Genomic DNA, 13,952 nt, shown 5'->3' on the forward strand with positions numbered 1-13,952 from the left:
TCCACCCCCCCACCCCCTCCACCCCCCCACCCCCCCCACCCGGCCTTCCTTCCCCTCCACCCCCCCACCCCCCCACCCGGCCTTCCTTCCCCTCCACCCCCCCACCCCCCCACCCGGCCTTCCTTCCCCTCCACCCCCCCACCCCCCCACCCGGCCTTCCTTCCCCCCCACCCCCCCACCCGGCCTTCCTTCCCCTCCACCCCCCCACCCCCCCACCCGGCCTTCCTTCCCCTCCACCCCCCCACCCCCCCACCCGGCCTTCCTTCCCCTCCACCCCCCCACCCCCCCACCCGGCCTTCCTTCCCCTCCACCCCCCCACCCGGCCTTCCTTCCCCTCCACCCCCCCACCCCCCCACCCGGCCTTCCTTCCCCTCCACCCCCCCACCCCCCCACCCGGCCTTCCTTCCCCTCCACCCCCCCACCCCCCCACCCGGCCTTCCTTCCCCTCCACCCCCCCACCCGGCCTTCCTTCCCCTCCACCCCCCCACCCCCGAACCCGGCCTTCCTTCTCCTCCACCCCCCCACCCCCCCACCCGGCCTTCCCCTCCAGCCCCCACCCCCAACCCGGCTTTCCCCCCCACCCCTCCACCCCTCCACCCCTCCACCCGGCTTTCCCCCCCACCCGGTTTTCCCCTCCAGCCCCCACCTGGCTTCCCCTCCACCCCCCACCTGGCCTTCCCCTCCACCCCCCAACCCGGCCTTCTCCTCCATCCGACTTCCCTTGGCTCAGCTGCCCTCCCTGGGTGGGGGCACACATGGGCCCCACCAGCACCCCACCTGTCTCACCGGCCTGCGCCCCCCAGGTTTGCCTACAAGGACGAGTATGAGAAGTTCAAGCTCTACCTCACCATCATCCTCATCCTCATCTCCTTCACTTGCCGCTTCCTGCTCAACTCTAGGTGGGCGTCCCACCCCGGCCGAGGACCCACCCCATCCCCAGTCGCTGCAGTACCAACCCTCGGTCCCCTCCCTCCGCAGGGTGACAGACGCTGCCTTCAACTTCCTGCTGGTCTGGTACTACTGCACCCTGACCATCCGGGAGAGCATCCTCATCAACAACGGCTCCCGGTGGGCAGGGCGGGCCCTGAGGGAGGGGAGCATGGAAAGGGGTGCCAGGACCCTCCGGGAAGCAGGAACAGGCCCTGGGGGTGATGGTGGCTCTCTGCTCCAGGATCAAAGGCTGGTGGGTGTTCCATCACTACGTGTCCACCTTTCTGTCGGGAGTCATGCTGACGTGGTGAGTGGCTGGGCCCCGGCAGGGGCAGGAGCTGGGACAAGGAGGGGATACACGGCATCCCCAAGGGTCCCCACACTGCCCTCCACTTTTTATCTTAGGCCCGATGGTCTCATGTACCAGAAATTCCGGAATCAATTCCTCTCCTTTTCCATGTACCAGAGTGAGTGTCCCAGATGTCTGTGCTGAGCCCTGGAGGCACCCGTGGTGGGGGGCAGGGGCAGGGAACCCCTCCCGGGGCTCAGCCCTGCTCCTCTGTCCTCCGCCCGGCCCAGGCTTCGTGCAGTTTCTCCAGTACTACTACCAGAGCGGCTGCCTCTACCGCCTGCGGGCACTGGGCGAGCGACACACCATGGACCTCACTGTGGGTGAGTCGGGAGTGGCCCTGGCATCTGGACATTCTCCTTTCCTCCCATCCCGGGTCTGAGTGGTGGCGTCCCCTCTGTCCCTGGCCGTCCTGTGCCCTGACCTTCCTCCCCGCAGAGGGCTTCCAGTCCTGGATGTGGCGGGGCCTCACCTTCCTGCTGCCTTTTCTTTTCTTTGGACACGTAAGTCGTGCCTCTGTGTCCCTGCCTGTCTGTCCGTCCTCTGCGCCGGTTTTGGGCTCCAGCAGGGACTGGGTCTTCTGAGTAAAATGCCTCCTCTCCCTGCTCAGTTCTGGCAGCTTTTTAACGCGCTGACGTTGTTCAACCTGGCCCGGGACCCTCAGTGCAAGGAGTGGCAGGTGAGCCGGGGTCCCTGGACAGGATGGATGGGGGGCCAGGCCCATGTCCAGCCCTCACCCTATTCCTCCGGCAGGTGCTTATGTGCGGCTTTCCCTTCCTCCTCCTTTTCCTCGGCAATTTCTTCACCACCCTGAGGGTTGTGCACCAGAAGTTTCACAGTCAGCGGCACGGGAGCAAGAAGGATTGAGGCTGGGCCTTCCCCTGCCGGCCCAGAGGGGCTTCTGTCCTGTGTGTTGTGGGAGGGGATGGGAGGCGCCCCTCGAGTGTGCGTGTATCAGGGGGTCTCTTCTATTCTCCCTTGGGTTTTATGGGCTCTGTGGGCCCTGAAGGAAGACCTGGGCCCAGTGCCCTCAATAAAGAGAGGCCCAGAGGTGGCCTGAGCGTGTGTGTTCTCCTGGGGGAGGGGAGGGCTGGGTGGCCCTACCACATGGGTTCCTGGGGTCTGAGTTAAGTTGATCCAGGGTGGAGGCCCCAGATCTACTCACACAATACCAGGCAAATACAGAAAACAGAACTTTATTCCAAGGGCCAGAAGTTACTTAAAATTATTTACACTCACTGGAAATCACGTGGAGGGGCTGGGCCCAGCTCAGCAGAGAGAAAGAGCCCTTCTGTGCAGCCACTGAGGGCCAGAGGCCTCCAGAGGCATGGAGCCCGGTGCCCCTGTGCAGGCCCTGGGCTGTGCTGCCAGGGGCCGGTGGACCTCACCTGGCCTGGGGGCTGAGGAGGATGCACCCCAGGCCCGGAGGAGTCTTTCTTTGTCACTGGGCCTGCGCCCATGCCAAGGCCAAGCCAAACACACCCAGGAGACTACGGGAGGGAGCCAGGAGAGCTGATTACAGGCCGGAGTCTGTGGGGTGGGTGGGGCAGGCAGGCCCCTAGCTCCACACGTCCAGGGAGTAGCGGCCCTTGGTCATCAGTTTCTTGATGTAGTCCACCGCCTGCGTGTGCTCCATGGCCCCGAGCTCAGCCACGATGTCGTAGAAGGTGTTCTGCACATCCCTGGCCATGTTCCGTGCATCCCTGGGCAGGAAGAGGGGGTGCTGGGGGCTGGGCCAACTGTGGCAGGCAGGGCCTTGTCCTCCCCGCCCCCTACTCCAGTGACCCCCACTCACTCACCCACAGACGTAGATGTGGGCACCGCCTTCGATCAACTTCCACAGGTGCTCTCGGTCTCGCTTTAGCAGGTGCTGGACGTAGACCTGGGGCCAAGGGTGGTGCTGTGAGGGGGGGCACTGTGGCTGTGGCCCTGCCAGCCTCATGCCCACCTTCGTGGGTGCCTGCCCGTCTCACCTTGTGGGACTGCTCCCGGGAGAAGGCCACGTTGAGCTGGGTGAGCGCGCCGTCCCTGTGGAACTGCACCAGCTCCTCCCGGTACAGGTAGTCCTCATCCGAGCGGCGGCAGCCGTAGTACAGCAGCGTCTCCCCCACCTCCTTGCCTGCGTGGCAGGGGCCGGGGTGAGCGCGGGGCTCCCAGTCGTCACCCCCTCTCCCCCACGGGACCCCACTCACCCTGCTGTCGCAGCCAGGCCCGCTCCTGGATGAAGCCTATGAAGGGTGCCACCCCGGTGCCGGGGCCCACCATGATGACAGGCGTGGTGGCCTTGAAGGGCAGGCGGAACTGGGACTTGCGCACGAACATGGGCACCAGCGCACGGCCGCCGTTCTCCCCGGCAGGCTCCTTGGCCCGCAGCCAGTTGGTGGCCACGCCCTTGTTGATGCGGCCGGCCTTGGTCTCGTACTCCACAACCACTGCACAGATGTGCACAGAGTTGGGGTGGACCTGTGGGGAGGGCCGTGTGAGCTCCGACACCAAGCTGAGGCCCTTGCCCAGCCCCGGCCCCAAGTCCCGTTCTGCAGGCCAGCCCCACTCACCCAGGGCCTCTTCCAGCCCACCTGGCACCCAAATCTCAGAGGCCCCCTCCCCAGCGGCTTCCTGGACTGGTTCTGGGGACTGGGGCTGGACAGATGCTGAGAATCTCACAAGCCAGCCCGACTGAGTCCACAGCCTGGGGAGGCATTTGGAGCTGCGCTGGGGCTGGAACTGGAGCTCAGGGCTCGGATCTCGGAGCTCCTGTGCCGCCTTGCACTCTGCCTGCTGTGAGCAGGGCTGGGCCTCCAGCGTGTGGCTGGCAGGGCAGGGCCGGCCCTCACCTTGGAGGATGAGGCGATGGAGTAGTAGCGGGCCTGCAGGCGCGGCAGCAGCTCACACAGGTGGTCGATGGGGGGCCGCAGGGACGGGCAGTCCTGCAGGATGGCCAGGATGTGCCTCCGGGCCTCCACCACCCAGCTCAGGTACAGCTCCTAAGAGACACGGGGGTGAGATGGGGCTGATTGGGGCCCACGGAGCTCGGAAAACGGCGGGGTGACGGGGCGGAGGTTGCGGGGCTGAGGGGGCGCACCTTGCCCTCGCCGGAGGAGGAGGCCATCTTGCGCAGCAGCTCCTGCTCCGAGGTCTCCGAGGCGTACTGCGCCAGCTCGTACAGCACGTTGGTGCGCGGCGGGTTGGTGATGTCCAGGTAGTAGGTGAGGGCCGTGCGGTAGGACGTAGGGCATGGGAATGGGTGCTTCTTGTTGGACTCCTCTGCGGGGAAGAGACAGGCAGGACTTGGGGTAGGCGGCCGCCTCCTGGGGATGGGTGGCTGCGGCGGGAGGGGGTGACACCTTGGGCCGGCTCTGCGGCAACAGGTGCCCCAGCTGGTGCTGGAAACAAGGCCTATGCTCTCTGATGCCTCCCTGGCCCTGGGGCCAAGTCTGGGGCCTCCAACCAGACAGGAAGTCCTCATCAGAGGCAGGACCCTACTAGGGGAGGTGCGGGGGAGCCCCTGCACACTAACGCACCCGCTGTGCTTTCACTGCACACTACACGGTCTGACAGCCCCGCCCAGGCTTCCCTACAGGCGGGCTGCGGAAGCCGATAGTAAGGGCAGCCCTGGCATGGCAGCTGAGGACCGGCAAGCAGGGGTGGGGCGAGGTGGGCTCGGCCCAGGTTGGTGACCAGTGGGGTCCGAGGGCTTCACAGCGGGAGGCTCAGGCTGGGCAGCCCCACCAGGCCCGGGCAGCCCCGCGCAATGGCTACTGCCACTCGGCACCACTGAGCACCCTTGGGGGCCTGGGAGGGCTGCTGACTCCTGACTTCAGTGAGGAGGTGGGGGCAGCCCCAGGCCGGCAGAGGTGGGTCGTGGAGCCAGGCCCTCCTTCCCAGCAGGACACAGTGGCCATGGGGGAGCCAGGGCTGCCTTTGCCACCAGGCCTCAGCACCTCACTCCCTTAAAGGACTATGACAGTGACGGGGTAGGGGGAACCCCGACAGAGAGGGCTAGACCCCTAGGGCCACCCCGCCTCCCGTTTGCTTGGGATCCTGTAACCGTGGAGTCTCGGTGCAAGGGCCTCCCAGGCACCGGGGCTTCAGGCCTAAGCAGAAGCTCAACCCAGGGCCTTCCTACAGGCCCAATCCCGCGGCTGCCTGAGCCTGGCAGGGCGCCCTGACTGTGGCACTCACCATCCAGGTTGTTCAGGGACATGACGACGTCCAGGTCGGCACCCAGGATTTTGCCCAGCTGGTTGACGAGTGCAGAGTCGTTGGCTGGGTACACAGCCACGTGGTCCCCAGATTCATACCTGGAGGGAGATGTGAGGCTTGGGAGGGGCGGAAGGCTGGCCCTGCCCCAGGTCAGGAGGCCCAGAGTGAGGGTTCAGGGGGTGACAGTGGCAGCTGGTACCTGATTTTGGAGTCCGAGATGTCCAATTCCAGGTGCATGAGGTGGCGCTCGGTTCCCTGGTTCAGCTTCCGGTTGGTGGTGACTGCAGCCAGGAACGGATTCTTGGCATCAAAGGGGCTGGGTGGGGAGGAGAGAAGCAGTGAGCGGCCGGGGCTTTGATCTGAGTCTCCGTCTCCAAGGACCCTTCTGGTTGCACAAAGCACAGGGAATCTCAGAGATCTCCATGAGGAAATCTCACCGGTTACATCAAGGGCTCTCCCAGCCCGGTCCAATGCAGTTCTCTTTTTTTTTTTTTGAGACAGAGTTTTGCTCTGCCACCCAGGCTGGAGTGCAGCAGCGCGATCTCGGCTCACTGCAACCTCCGCCTCCCAGGTTCAAGCAATTCTCCTGCCTCGGCCTCCTGAGCAGCTGGAATTACAGGCGTTCGCCACCATGCCTGGTTAACTTTTATATTTTTACTAGAGACGGGGTTTCACCATGTTGGCCAGGCTGGTCTTGAACTCCTGACCTCAGGTGATTCACCCACCTCGGCCTCCCAAAGTGCTGGGATTACAGCTGTGAGCCACCTCGCCCAGCCCTAATGCAGTTCTCTCTATAGTCCCACCACGTGGGCAGAGCTGGGTCATCAGTGTCTGTTTACAGATGTGGAAACTGAGGCTGGCCCCTAAAAGAACTGTGAGGCCCAAGCTGACGGCGCCACAGGCTGGAAGGTAGCTGGTCCCCAAATGAGGAGCACAGCTCCCCCACCCCCACACGTCCTGGACTACACCGTGGACAAGAGAGAAACTTGCACTCCGGAAAGCCACCGACATGCAGGGCTTCTCGCTCCAGCCAGGCTGGGGCAGGCCTACAGAAAGCAGGGCAGCTGGTCTTGGATGCAGTGGCACGAGGACTTCCCTGGGTGGCTCGGGCAGGAATCTGGGCAGCAACCAGGGGCCATCAAGGGTACAGAGAGGAACGCCAGGTTTCTCCCCCAAGTCTATCTATGGAGATAGATTCTAAGAAAATGAGCCCTTCTGCCAAAGAGGATCTTAGCCACAGAGGCCAATGCACTGTCCTTGTCGAGAAGTGGGATGTGCCCTGCTGCCCCGGGCAGTGCAGAGTAAGGTGGCTAAGTGAGCTCAGTACAAACTGGGCGAGTGCCAGTCTCCTGGGGCCGGGCCGTGGACAGGCCGTGGACACTCACACCCACTCGGGGCACGGGGTCTGGTGAGAAGGGCCCTGTGGGGATATGGGGATACATGGCAGACTGAGCCTGGGGTGCACCAGTGGCCATAGAGCCGTCTGCCCCAAGCCACACTCCCTCCACTCACGGCTTCTGGTTCTCGTAGCTCTTCAGCCGGCCCATCTCCCCCATGTACACCTTGGCCGCGTCTATGTCGGTGTGGACCACAAGCTCGTACTGGCGAATGCTGGAAAGGGGAGACCAAGGGTGAGGCCAGGAAGCGGCAGGGGTCAGTCCCAAGAGGGAGGGGTTGGACTACAGGGGAGACCGTGCATGGCCTTTGGGGCGAGGTCCCAGGTACATATAAGAAGCAGGGGAGCCCCTGCTGCAGATGCACAAGGAGGGCAGGCGAGGGAGCAAGGAGGGAGGCGGCGTGGAGCTGCCGGGGGCCAGACGCCCAGAAGCCGGGGCAGGGCTGGGCAGGCTTCCATCTGGGAGAAGGTAAGGAAGCCCGGGCAGCACCCAGGGGCCATCAAGGGCACAGAGAGGAACGTTATGTTTTTGGCCAAGTCTGTGGAGGCAGATTTTAAGGAAATGGGCCCTTTTGCCAAAGTTGAACCTAGCCACAGAGCCCGACACGCCGTGTCCTTGTCGAGAGGTGGGATGCACCCCGCTGCCCCAGGGCAGTGCAACGTGGCAGAGTGAGTCCTTGGCTGGGACCAAGGTCCCTCCTCGACCCTATGACGGAGTGTCTTCTAACCTTGCTGCGACCCACTGCCAGCCCTCGTTCCAGGGTGGCTGCCCTCGGCACAGGACCCGCCCAGGCCACCCACCGCACCTGCGGGCACTTGCTCACCTGGACTCCTCGCCAGTGGCTTCCACCCCAAAGTGTTCACACACGGCCGGCCAGAACTGCTCTCGCCAGGTGATGAAGTCCTCCTCCAAGCTGGGCCGAGGAGAGGAGAGGGGGAGCGGCTCAGGGGAGGCCCATGTGGCAACAGTACCTGGTGCCAGGCACGCCCCGACCCCGCCCCATCCCCAAAGCTCAGGACTGTGCACCCTGGGGCACCCAGCGACATAAACCCAGAGCATCAGGAAGGCTCCAGGGAGTTGGGCAAGCCGAAAAGCAAAACTGGCAGGGGCAGGGCAGAGGCAGGAGAGCCCCTTCCCTCTGTGTTGGAGGTGTGTGTCGCTGAGTCTCAGCTGACACAATGGTGTGCGCGCCCCTCACGTTCCACAGCCCCTGCCTAAGCCCGCCGCGCTGATCATGGTGGCAGGGTGGGCACTCACTTCCCATCGTCGTCGCCCAACCCTAGCTCAAAGATGCGCTGGGCGCCGAGCTGCTCCAGCCGCTTGTCCACGTACTTGCCCATGGCATTGAAGTGCTCGTAGGTCTTGTTCCCAAGACCAAACACCTGCGTGGACACAGGGGCCGCTCTGAGGCCTGGCCCTCGACCTGACCAGTGGGAGGGGCCGTGGGGGCAGGGCGGGAGGCCCCACAGCACTGGCTGAGCTGCTGGCAACACCTGCAGGCCTCCGTCCCACCAGGCGCCTTGCACTGCAAGGAACACTGGGCCACTGAAGAGGCTTCATCTGGGTGACCTGCAGCCCACAGCCTGCCCCGTCCACTGCCAGCCTCAACCCACAGGGAAGTGGGGGCAGCCCACCCTCCCCACCGGGCTGGGGCTCCAGCTCTCCTAGGCCAGGCAGGTCTCAGTCGTCCGGCCAGACCCTTCTTGCCTTTAGTCTCCAGCACCCAATGCCCCCTGGAGCCGACTGGGGCTGGGGACAGAGAGGGGACATTCTCGTAGTGCTGGGATCCGGGGCAGAGGAGAGGGTCTCACAAGCGGCCTGCCTTGGCTGCTGAGGACAGGGTGGGGGTCTGGAGGGCTGCCTTTCAGCCACATGGATCTGGAGTCCCCAGGGAGGCACCGCAGGCCACCGGGAGCCCATAGCAGTCTCTGGGTGACTCACCGCGAACTTGACCCCAGAGAGATCCACGTCTGTCTCCTGCAGCCAGTCGTAGAAGTCCTGGGCATTGTCAGTGGGGTCTCCCTCACCGTAGGTGGCCATGCAGAAAACCACCAGGGCGTTCTCGATCTCTGGCAGGCTGCTCAGGTCGGCCTGCAGAAACAGGGACAGGACCGCGCCCCGGCCATGACTGAGCCTGTTCAAGGTTCAACCCGCACCAGATGGGGAAGGCCAGGTCCTGCCCAGGGTGGCACCAGGCCAGGGATGTCTGAGTGTCGTGGGATCAGAGAGAAGGAACAACACGGAGGGGCTGGGGCATGGGCATTTGTGCCAGGTGGGCAGGACAAGGTCACCCGTGTTAGGCTGGAGCGGAGAGGATGTGTTTCTAGAGGAAAGTGAAGCTTAGCACAAAAGAGCCATCAGAATGCAGCCTCCTGAGCTGATGCAGGTCTGGGGCCACCCTGGGAACCTCATCATTCCAGAGCTCCCAGGCACCGCACAGCCCCGGTGCACTCTGATATCTAACTAAACTGTTCATCAACTGCAAATGCAGCCTGGAGACGGGCTGTGGGGTGGTGCCCGTCACCAAGACCTCGGAGGAGAGGGGATTGGAGCAGCTGGGGAGGGTGGGTTTGGTTTGGGAGATGTGGCGGCTGCCAGGCGGGCAGCCGGCACTCAGGGGAGGGCCAGTCCTGGGGAAAGGACGCCTGGCATGTGGCTGCAACTGCAGGAATGGCCCTTCCGTCAGTCAGCCCGGGCAGGGATGGCAATGACCCTCACGGGAAGGCAACTTCCGAGGACGTCTTCCCAGGACCCGACTCCCTGCCGGCCTCCCCCTGCTGAGGGGCGCCCTACAGACCTGCTCCCTGTCCTACCCACTGCCTCCATCTGGGGCCAGCGCGTGGTGGCAGCTTACCAGGTCATACTCCTCAGGGTCCGCTGACATGCCTCGCATCCCGTAGCGGTGGGCGTCCTTGGACAGGCGGTTGGCAAACTCCTCTGCAGTCCCCGTCTGGGAGCCGTAGAACACGATGATGTTCCTCCCCTAAGGAAGGCAGACACAGGGTTGGTGAGGGCCACAGACCTCAGCCACGGCTCCAGTGAACACCCACTGGGCAGGCCCGGCAGGCGGGGGCCCTCCAGGCCGCCCCCTTTCCTTCCTGGCTTTGAGTCCCTTCTAAGTTCCTCTGGGACTCGCTTCTCACTGTCACAGCCACTGTGGCAAAGGAGGGCAAAGGTCACCAAGGCAATCTCACACACGCGGCTGCTCAAGATCACACTTCTGACATTTTCATGACACGGGGAAAAAACAAAGTTAAAAAAAGTAACCAATGTATAGCCCCTATCCGTGGGGGAATGGTTCCAGGACCTCCCATAGATACTTACATCCAATGATGCAGCCGGGCGTGGTGGCTCACACCTGTGATCCCAGCACTTTGGGAGGCCAAGGCTGGCAGATTACCTGAGGTCAGGAGTTCAAGACCAGCCTGACCAACATGGTGAAACTCCATCTCTACTAAAAATACAAAAATTAGCCGGGCATGGTGGCGTGCACATGTAATCCCAGTTACTAGGGAGGCTGAGGCAGGAAAACAGCTTGAACCCAGGAGGTGGAGGTTGCAGTGAACTGAGATCACGCCACTGCACTCCAGCCTGGGTGACAGAGCAAGACTCCACCTCCAGTAGCTCACGCCTATAATCCCAGCACTTTGGGAGGCCAAGGCGGGTGGATGACTTGAGGTCGAGAGTTCAAGACCAGCCTAACCAATATGGAGAAAACCCTGTCTCTACTAAAAATACAAAATTAGCCGGGCATGGTGGCACATGCCTGTAATCCCAGCTACTTGGGAGGCTGAGGCAGGAGAATCGCTTGGACCTGGGAGGCAGAGGTTGTGGTGAGCCGAGATCGCGCCATTGCACTCCAGCCTGGGCTACAAGAGCAAAACTCCATCACAAAAAAAAACAAACAAAAATCCAAGGATGCTCAAGTCCCCGCTATAAAATGATGTGGTATTTGTGTGTAGCCTACACACATCCTCCAACATACTTTAAATCATCTCTAGATTACTTATTAATATAATACTTAATGTAATGTAAATTCTCTGTAAATAGTTGCTATGCTGTATTGTTTAGGGAACAGTAAGATGACAGTATGTGTTCAGGACAGACACAACAATCCATTTTTTCTCCAAATATTTTCAATCTGCAGTTGAATTCATGAACTCCGAACTCACGGATATGCAGGGCTGGCTATACAATCCAATTGTGTTATATAAATAATAGATATGTATATCAAAACATACATATGTATTTTCTTTCTATACCCACAGGCACAAAGAAAACAGACTGGCAAGAAATATACCGAGAGTCCCTAAATGGGGCATTCTGGATGTGTTTTGCTGGTTAAATACATATTCATTATAAAATTTTACAACAGGGAAAGGTCCTAGGGGCTGGCTCACGTACTCATCAGTCCACCCTCCTCCTCCAGCAGCTGTTGAAAAGCCTGAAATCCTATTCCCCAGAGCCCGTTGGGGCTGGAGTTGCAGCCAATTCGGTTCAGCCAATTGAACGTGCTTTGCAAGATCTGAAGGGTGGAAGGGAGGCAAAGGCTTCCTGGCCCCTCATGCACATGTGAGGTTCTCTGCAGTGCCTGGTCTTCAGTGCCTGAGGCATTTTTCTTTTTTTCTTTTCTTTTTTTTATTTTTGTGTGTGAGACGGAGTCTCGCTCTGACGCCCAGATTGGAGTGTAATGGCACGATCTCAGCTCACTGCAACCTCTGCCTCCCGGGTTCAAGCAATTCTCGTGCCTCAGCCTCCTGAGTAGCTGGGATTACAGGCACCCACCACTATGCTAGGCTAATTTTTTTGAATTTTTAGTAGAGACTGGGTTTCAACACGTTGGCCAGGCTGGTCTCGAACTCCTGACCTCAGGTGATCTGCCCACCTTGGCCTCCCAAAGTGCTGGGATTACGGGCGTGAGCCACCGCGCCCAGCCACCTGAGGTATTTCTAATAGTTTTGGTAGCCAGACTGCAAGTTCCTAGTCCTGGCTACCGGCTTATGTGATGTTCAGAGGCAGCTGTAGAAATAGCTTCTTATCCTGGATCGCAGCTACACGTGGTGTGTCCTGAACTCAACAGTTTCAGGCTGGATTCGAACAGAGCAGCTACCTTGCAGGTTGCTTCTGTGATATCTTAGAGACCAACCTGCTCCTTCAGCCCCTCCAGTAACCTGGAAGCGCCCCCTTCCCCGTGTGAAATCCCTTCCAGATTAAAATGCCTAAAGTAGTCTCTAGTTTTCACACTGAATCCCACCTCATACAAAATAAAACTTACGCGGCCAGGTGCAGTGGCTCACTTCTGTAATCCTAGTACTTTGGGAGGCCGAGGTAAGAGGATGACTTGAGCCCAGGAGTTTGAGACCAGCCTGGGCAACATGGCAAAACCCTGTCTCTACTAAAAATACAAAAAATTTATCTGGGTGTGGTGGTGCATGCCTATGGTTCTAGCTACTTGGGAGGCTGAGGTGGGAGGATCACTTGAGCCTGGGAGGTTGAGGCTGAAGTGAGCTGTGATTGAGCCACTGCACTCCAGCCTGGGTGACAGGAGTGAGACTGAGTCTCAAAACAAAACCACCACCAAAAAAAACTTAGGGATTACAATAAATGTTCTTATACTTTTTAAAGTTCCTGAATTTTCTACAAATCATTGTTAAATCATTAAAAATTGTTTTTTTTTTTTTTCTTGAGAGAGTTTTGCTCTTGTCGCCTAGGCTGGAGTGCAGTGGTGCGATCTCGGCTCACTGAAACCTCTGCCTCCTGGGTTCAAGCGATTTTCCTGCCTCAGCCTCCTGAATAGCTGGGATTACAGGTGTCCGTCACCATGCCTGGCTAATTTTTTGTGTTTTTAGTAGAGACAGGGTTTCACCATGTTGGCCCAGCTGGTCTCAAAGCTCCTGACCTCAGGTGATCCGCCCGTCTCAGCCTCCCAAAGTGCTAGGGTTACAGACATGAGCCACTGCACCCGGCCAAAAGGATTTTTTTTTTTTTTAGATGGAATCTTGCTCTGTTGGCCAGGCTGGAGTGCAGTGGTGCGATCTTGGCTCAATGCAACCTCCGCCTCCTGGGTTCAAGTGATTCTCCTGCATCAGCCTCCCGAGTACCTGGGACTACAGGTGCATGCCACCACGCCCGGCTAATTTTTGTATTTTTAGCAGAGACAGGGTTTTTGCCCAAATGGATATTTTAAAATAATCACTGTAAAAATACTTAATAGAAGAGAAAGTGCTCATGATTATCAGGTTAAGAGAACAAAAGATGACCTAAGATAGCAGCTAAATATTTACAGGAGCATCAAAATATATAAAATACCTAGAAATAAACTTTGTAAGAGATGTGTCAGAAGCTACTGAACTACACACAAAGGACTCACACCAATGGAAAAGCACCCCGATTATGGACAGGGAGTCTCGACCCACAAAAATGGCAGCTCTATTTATGTCACTAGAGAAATGTGGCATGATGTAATAGAAATCTGAACCAGCTGGGTGCAGTGGCTCACACCTGTAATCCCAGTACCCTGGGAGGCCACACCAGGAGGACTGCTTAAGCCCAGGAGTTTGAGAACAGCCTGGGCAACAGAGCGAGACCCAGTCTCTACCAAAAAAAAAAAAAAAAAAAAATCTGAACAGCTCTTTTTTCCTCAACAAATTGATCCTAAAAGTCATGGAAAAATAAGTAAGAATCCATATATTAAAACATTATTTGGCAATAAAAAGGAAGTACTAACATATGCTACAGTGTGGGTGAACCTTGAACACGTGCCCAGTGAAAAGAACCCAGAGACCCAGCTATTATTATTATTATTTGACACAGGGTGTAGCTGTTGCCCAGGTTTGAGTCCAGTGGTCACTGCAATCTGTGCCTCCCAAGCTCAAGCTATCCTCCCACTTCAGCCTCTCAGGTAGCGGGGACTATAGGCGTGCACCACTGTGTCCCGCTAATTTTTCTATTTTTTGTGGAGATGGGGTTTCGCCATGTTGCCCAGGCTGGTCTCAAACTCCTGGGCTCAAGCGACCTGCCCATCTCGGCCTCCCAAAGTGTTGGGATTACAGGCATGAGCCACTGCGCCCAGC

The 13,952-nt window shown here is 59.4% G+C and overlaps 2 protein-coding genes across 17 annotated transcripts in view; one reads left to right on the forward strand and one right to left on the reverse strand.

The window, feature by feature from the left end:
- The window catches only part of TMEM120A (transmembrane protein 120A), a 64,550-nt gene extending 62,217 nt beyond the window's left edge, over positions 1 to 2,333 (forward strand). For 9 of the 16 annotated variants that reach the window (XM_055392835.2, XM_055392836.2, XM_055392840.2 and 6 more), the window contains 8 exons: positions 804 to 899; positions 979 to 1,068; positions 1,172 to 1,237; positions 1,336 to 1,397; positions 1,510 to 1,602; positions 1,718 to 1,782; positions 1,890 to 1,958; positions 2,095 to 2,333. In XM_055392835.2, the coding sequence (XP_055248810.1) occupies positions 804 to 899; positions 979 to 1,068; positions 1,172 to 1,237; positions 1,336 to 1,397; positions 1,510 to 1,602; positions 1,718 to 1,782; positions 1,890 to 1,958; positions 2,095 to 2,286 (733 nt within the window). In that variant the 3' untranslated portion in view covers positions 2,287 to 2,333. Of the gene's footprint in view, positions 1 to 803; positions 900 to 978; positions 1,238 to 1,335; positions 1,398 to 1,509; positions 1,603 to 1,717; positions 1,783 to 1,889; positions 1,959 to 2,032 lie in introns of those variants that run through there. The other 7 variants (XM_055392839.2, XM_055392849.1, XR_008681428.2 and 4 more) reach the window with 6 other exon arrangements.
- A 126-nt stretch (positions 2,334 to 2,459) lies between these two features.
- The window catches only part of POR (cytochrome p450 oxidoreductase), a 71,165-nt gene continuing 59,672 nt past the window's right edge, over positions 2,460 to 13,952 (reverse strand). Inside the window, exons 4-16 of the mRNA XM_004045609.3 lie at positions 9,734 to 9,862; positions 8,821 to 8,970; positions 8,137 to 8,261; positions 7,703 to 7,792; positions 6,995 to 7,093; positions 5,682 to 5,798; positions 5,462 to 5,580; positions 4,362 to 4,543; positions 4,114 to 4,263; positions 3,472 to 3,742; positions 3,253 to 3,398; positions 3,079 to 3,161; positions 2,460 to 2,982 (exon numbers count right to left, since the gene is read on the reverse strand). Coding sequence (XP_004045657.2) covers positions 2,838 to 2,982; positions 3,079 to 3,161; positions 3,253 to 3,398; positions 3,472 to 3,742; positions 4,114 to 4,263; positions 4,362 to 4,543; positions 5,462 to 5,580; positions 5,682 to 5,798; positions 6,995 to 7,093; positions 7,703 to 7,792; positions 8,137 to 8,261; positions 8,821 to 8,970; positions 9,734 to 9,862 — 1,806 coding nt within the window. The 3' untranslated portion in view covers positions 2,460 to 2,837. The remainder of the gene's footprint in view (positions 2,983 to 3,078; positions 3,162 to 3,252; positions 3,399 to 3,471; positions 3,743 to 4,113; positions 4,264 to 4,361; positions 4,544 to 5,461; positions 5,581 to 5,681; positions 5,799 to 6,994; positions 7,094 to 7,702; positions 7,793 to 8,136; positions 8,262 to 8,820; positions 8,971 to 9,733; positions 9,863 to 13,952) is intronic.

Source organism: Gorilla gorilla, chromosome 6 (assembly GCF_029281585.2).
Source record: "Gorilla gorilla gorilla isolate KB3781 chromosome 6, NHGRI_mGorGor1-v2.1_pri, whole genome shotgun sequence".
Lineage (NCBI taxonomy): Eukaryota > Metazoa > Chordata > Mammalia > Primates > Hominidae > Gorilla > Gorilla gorilla.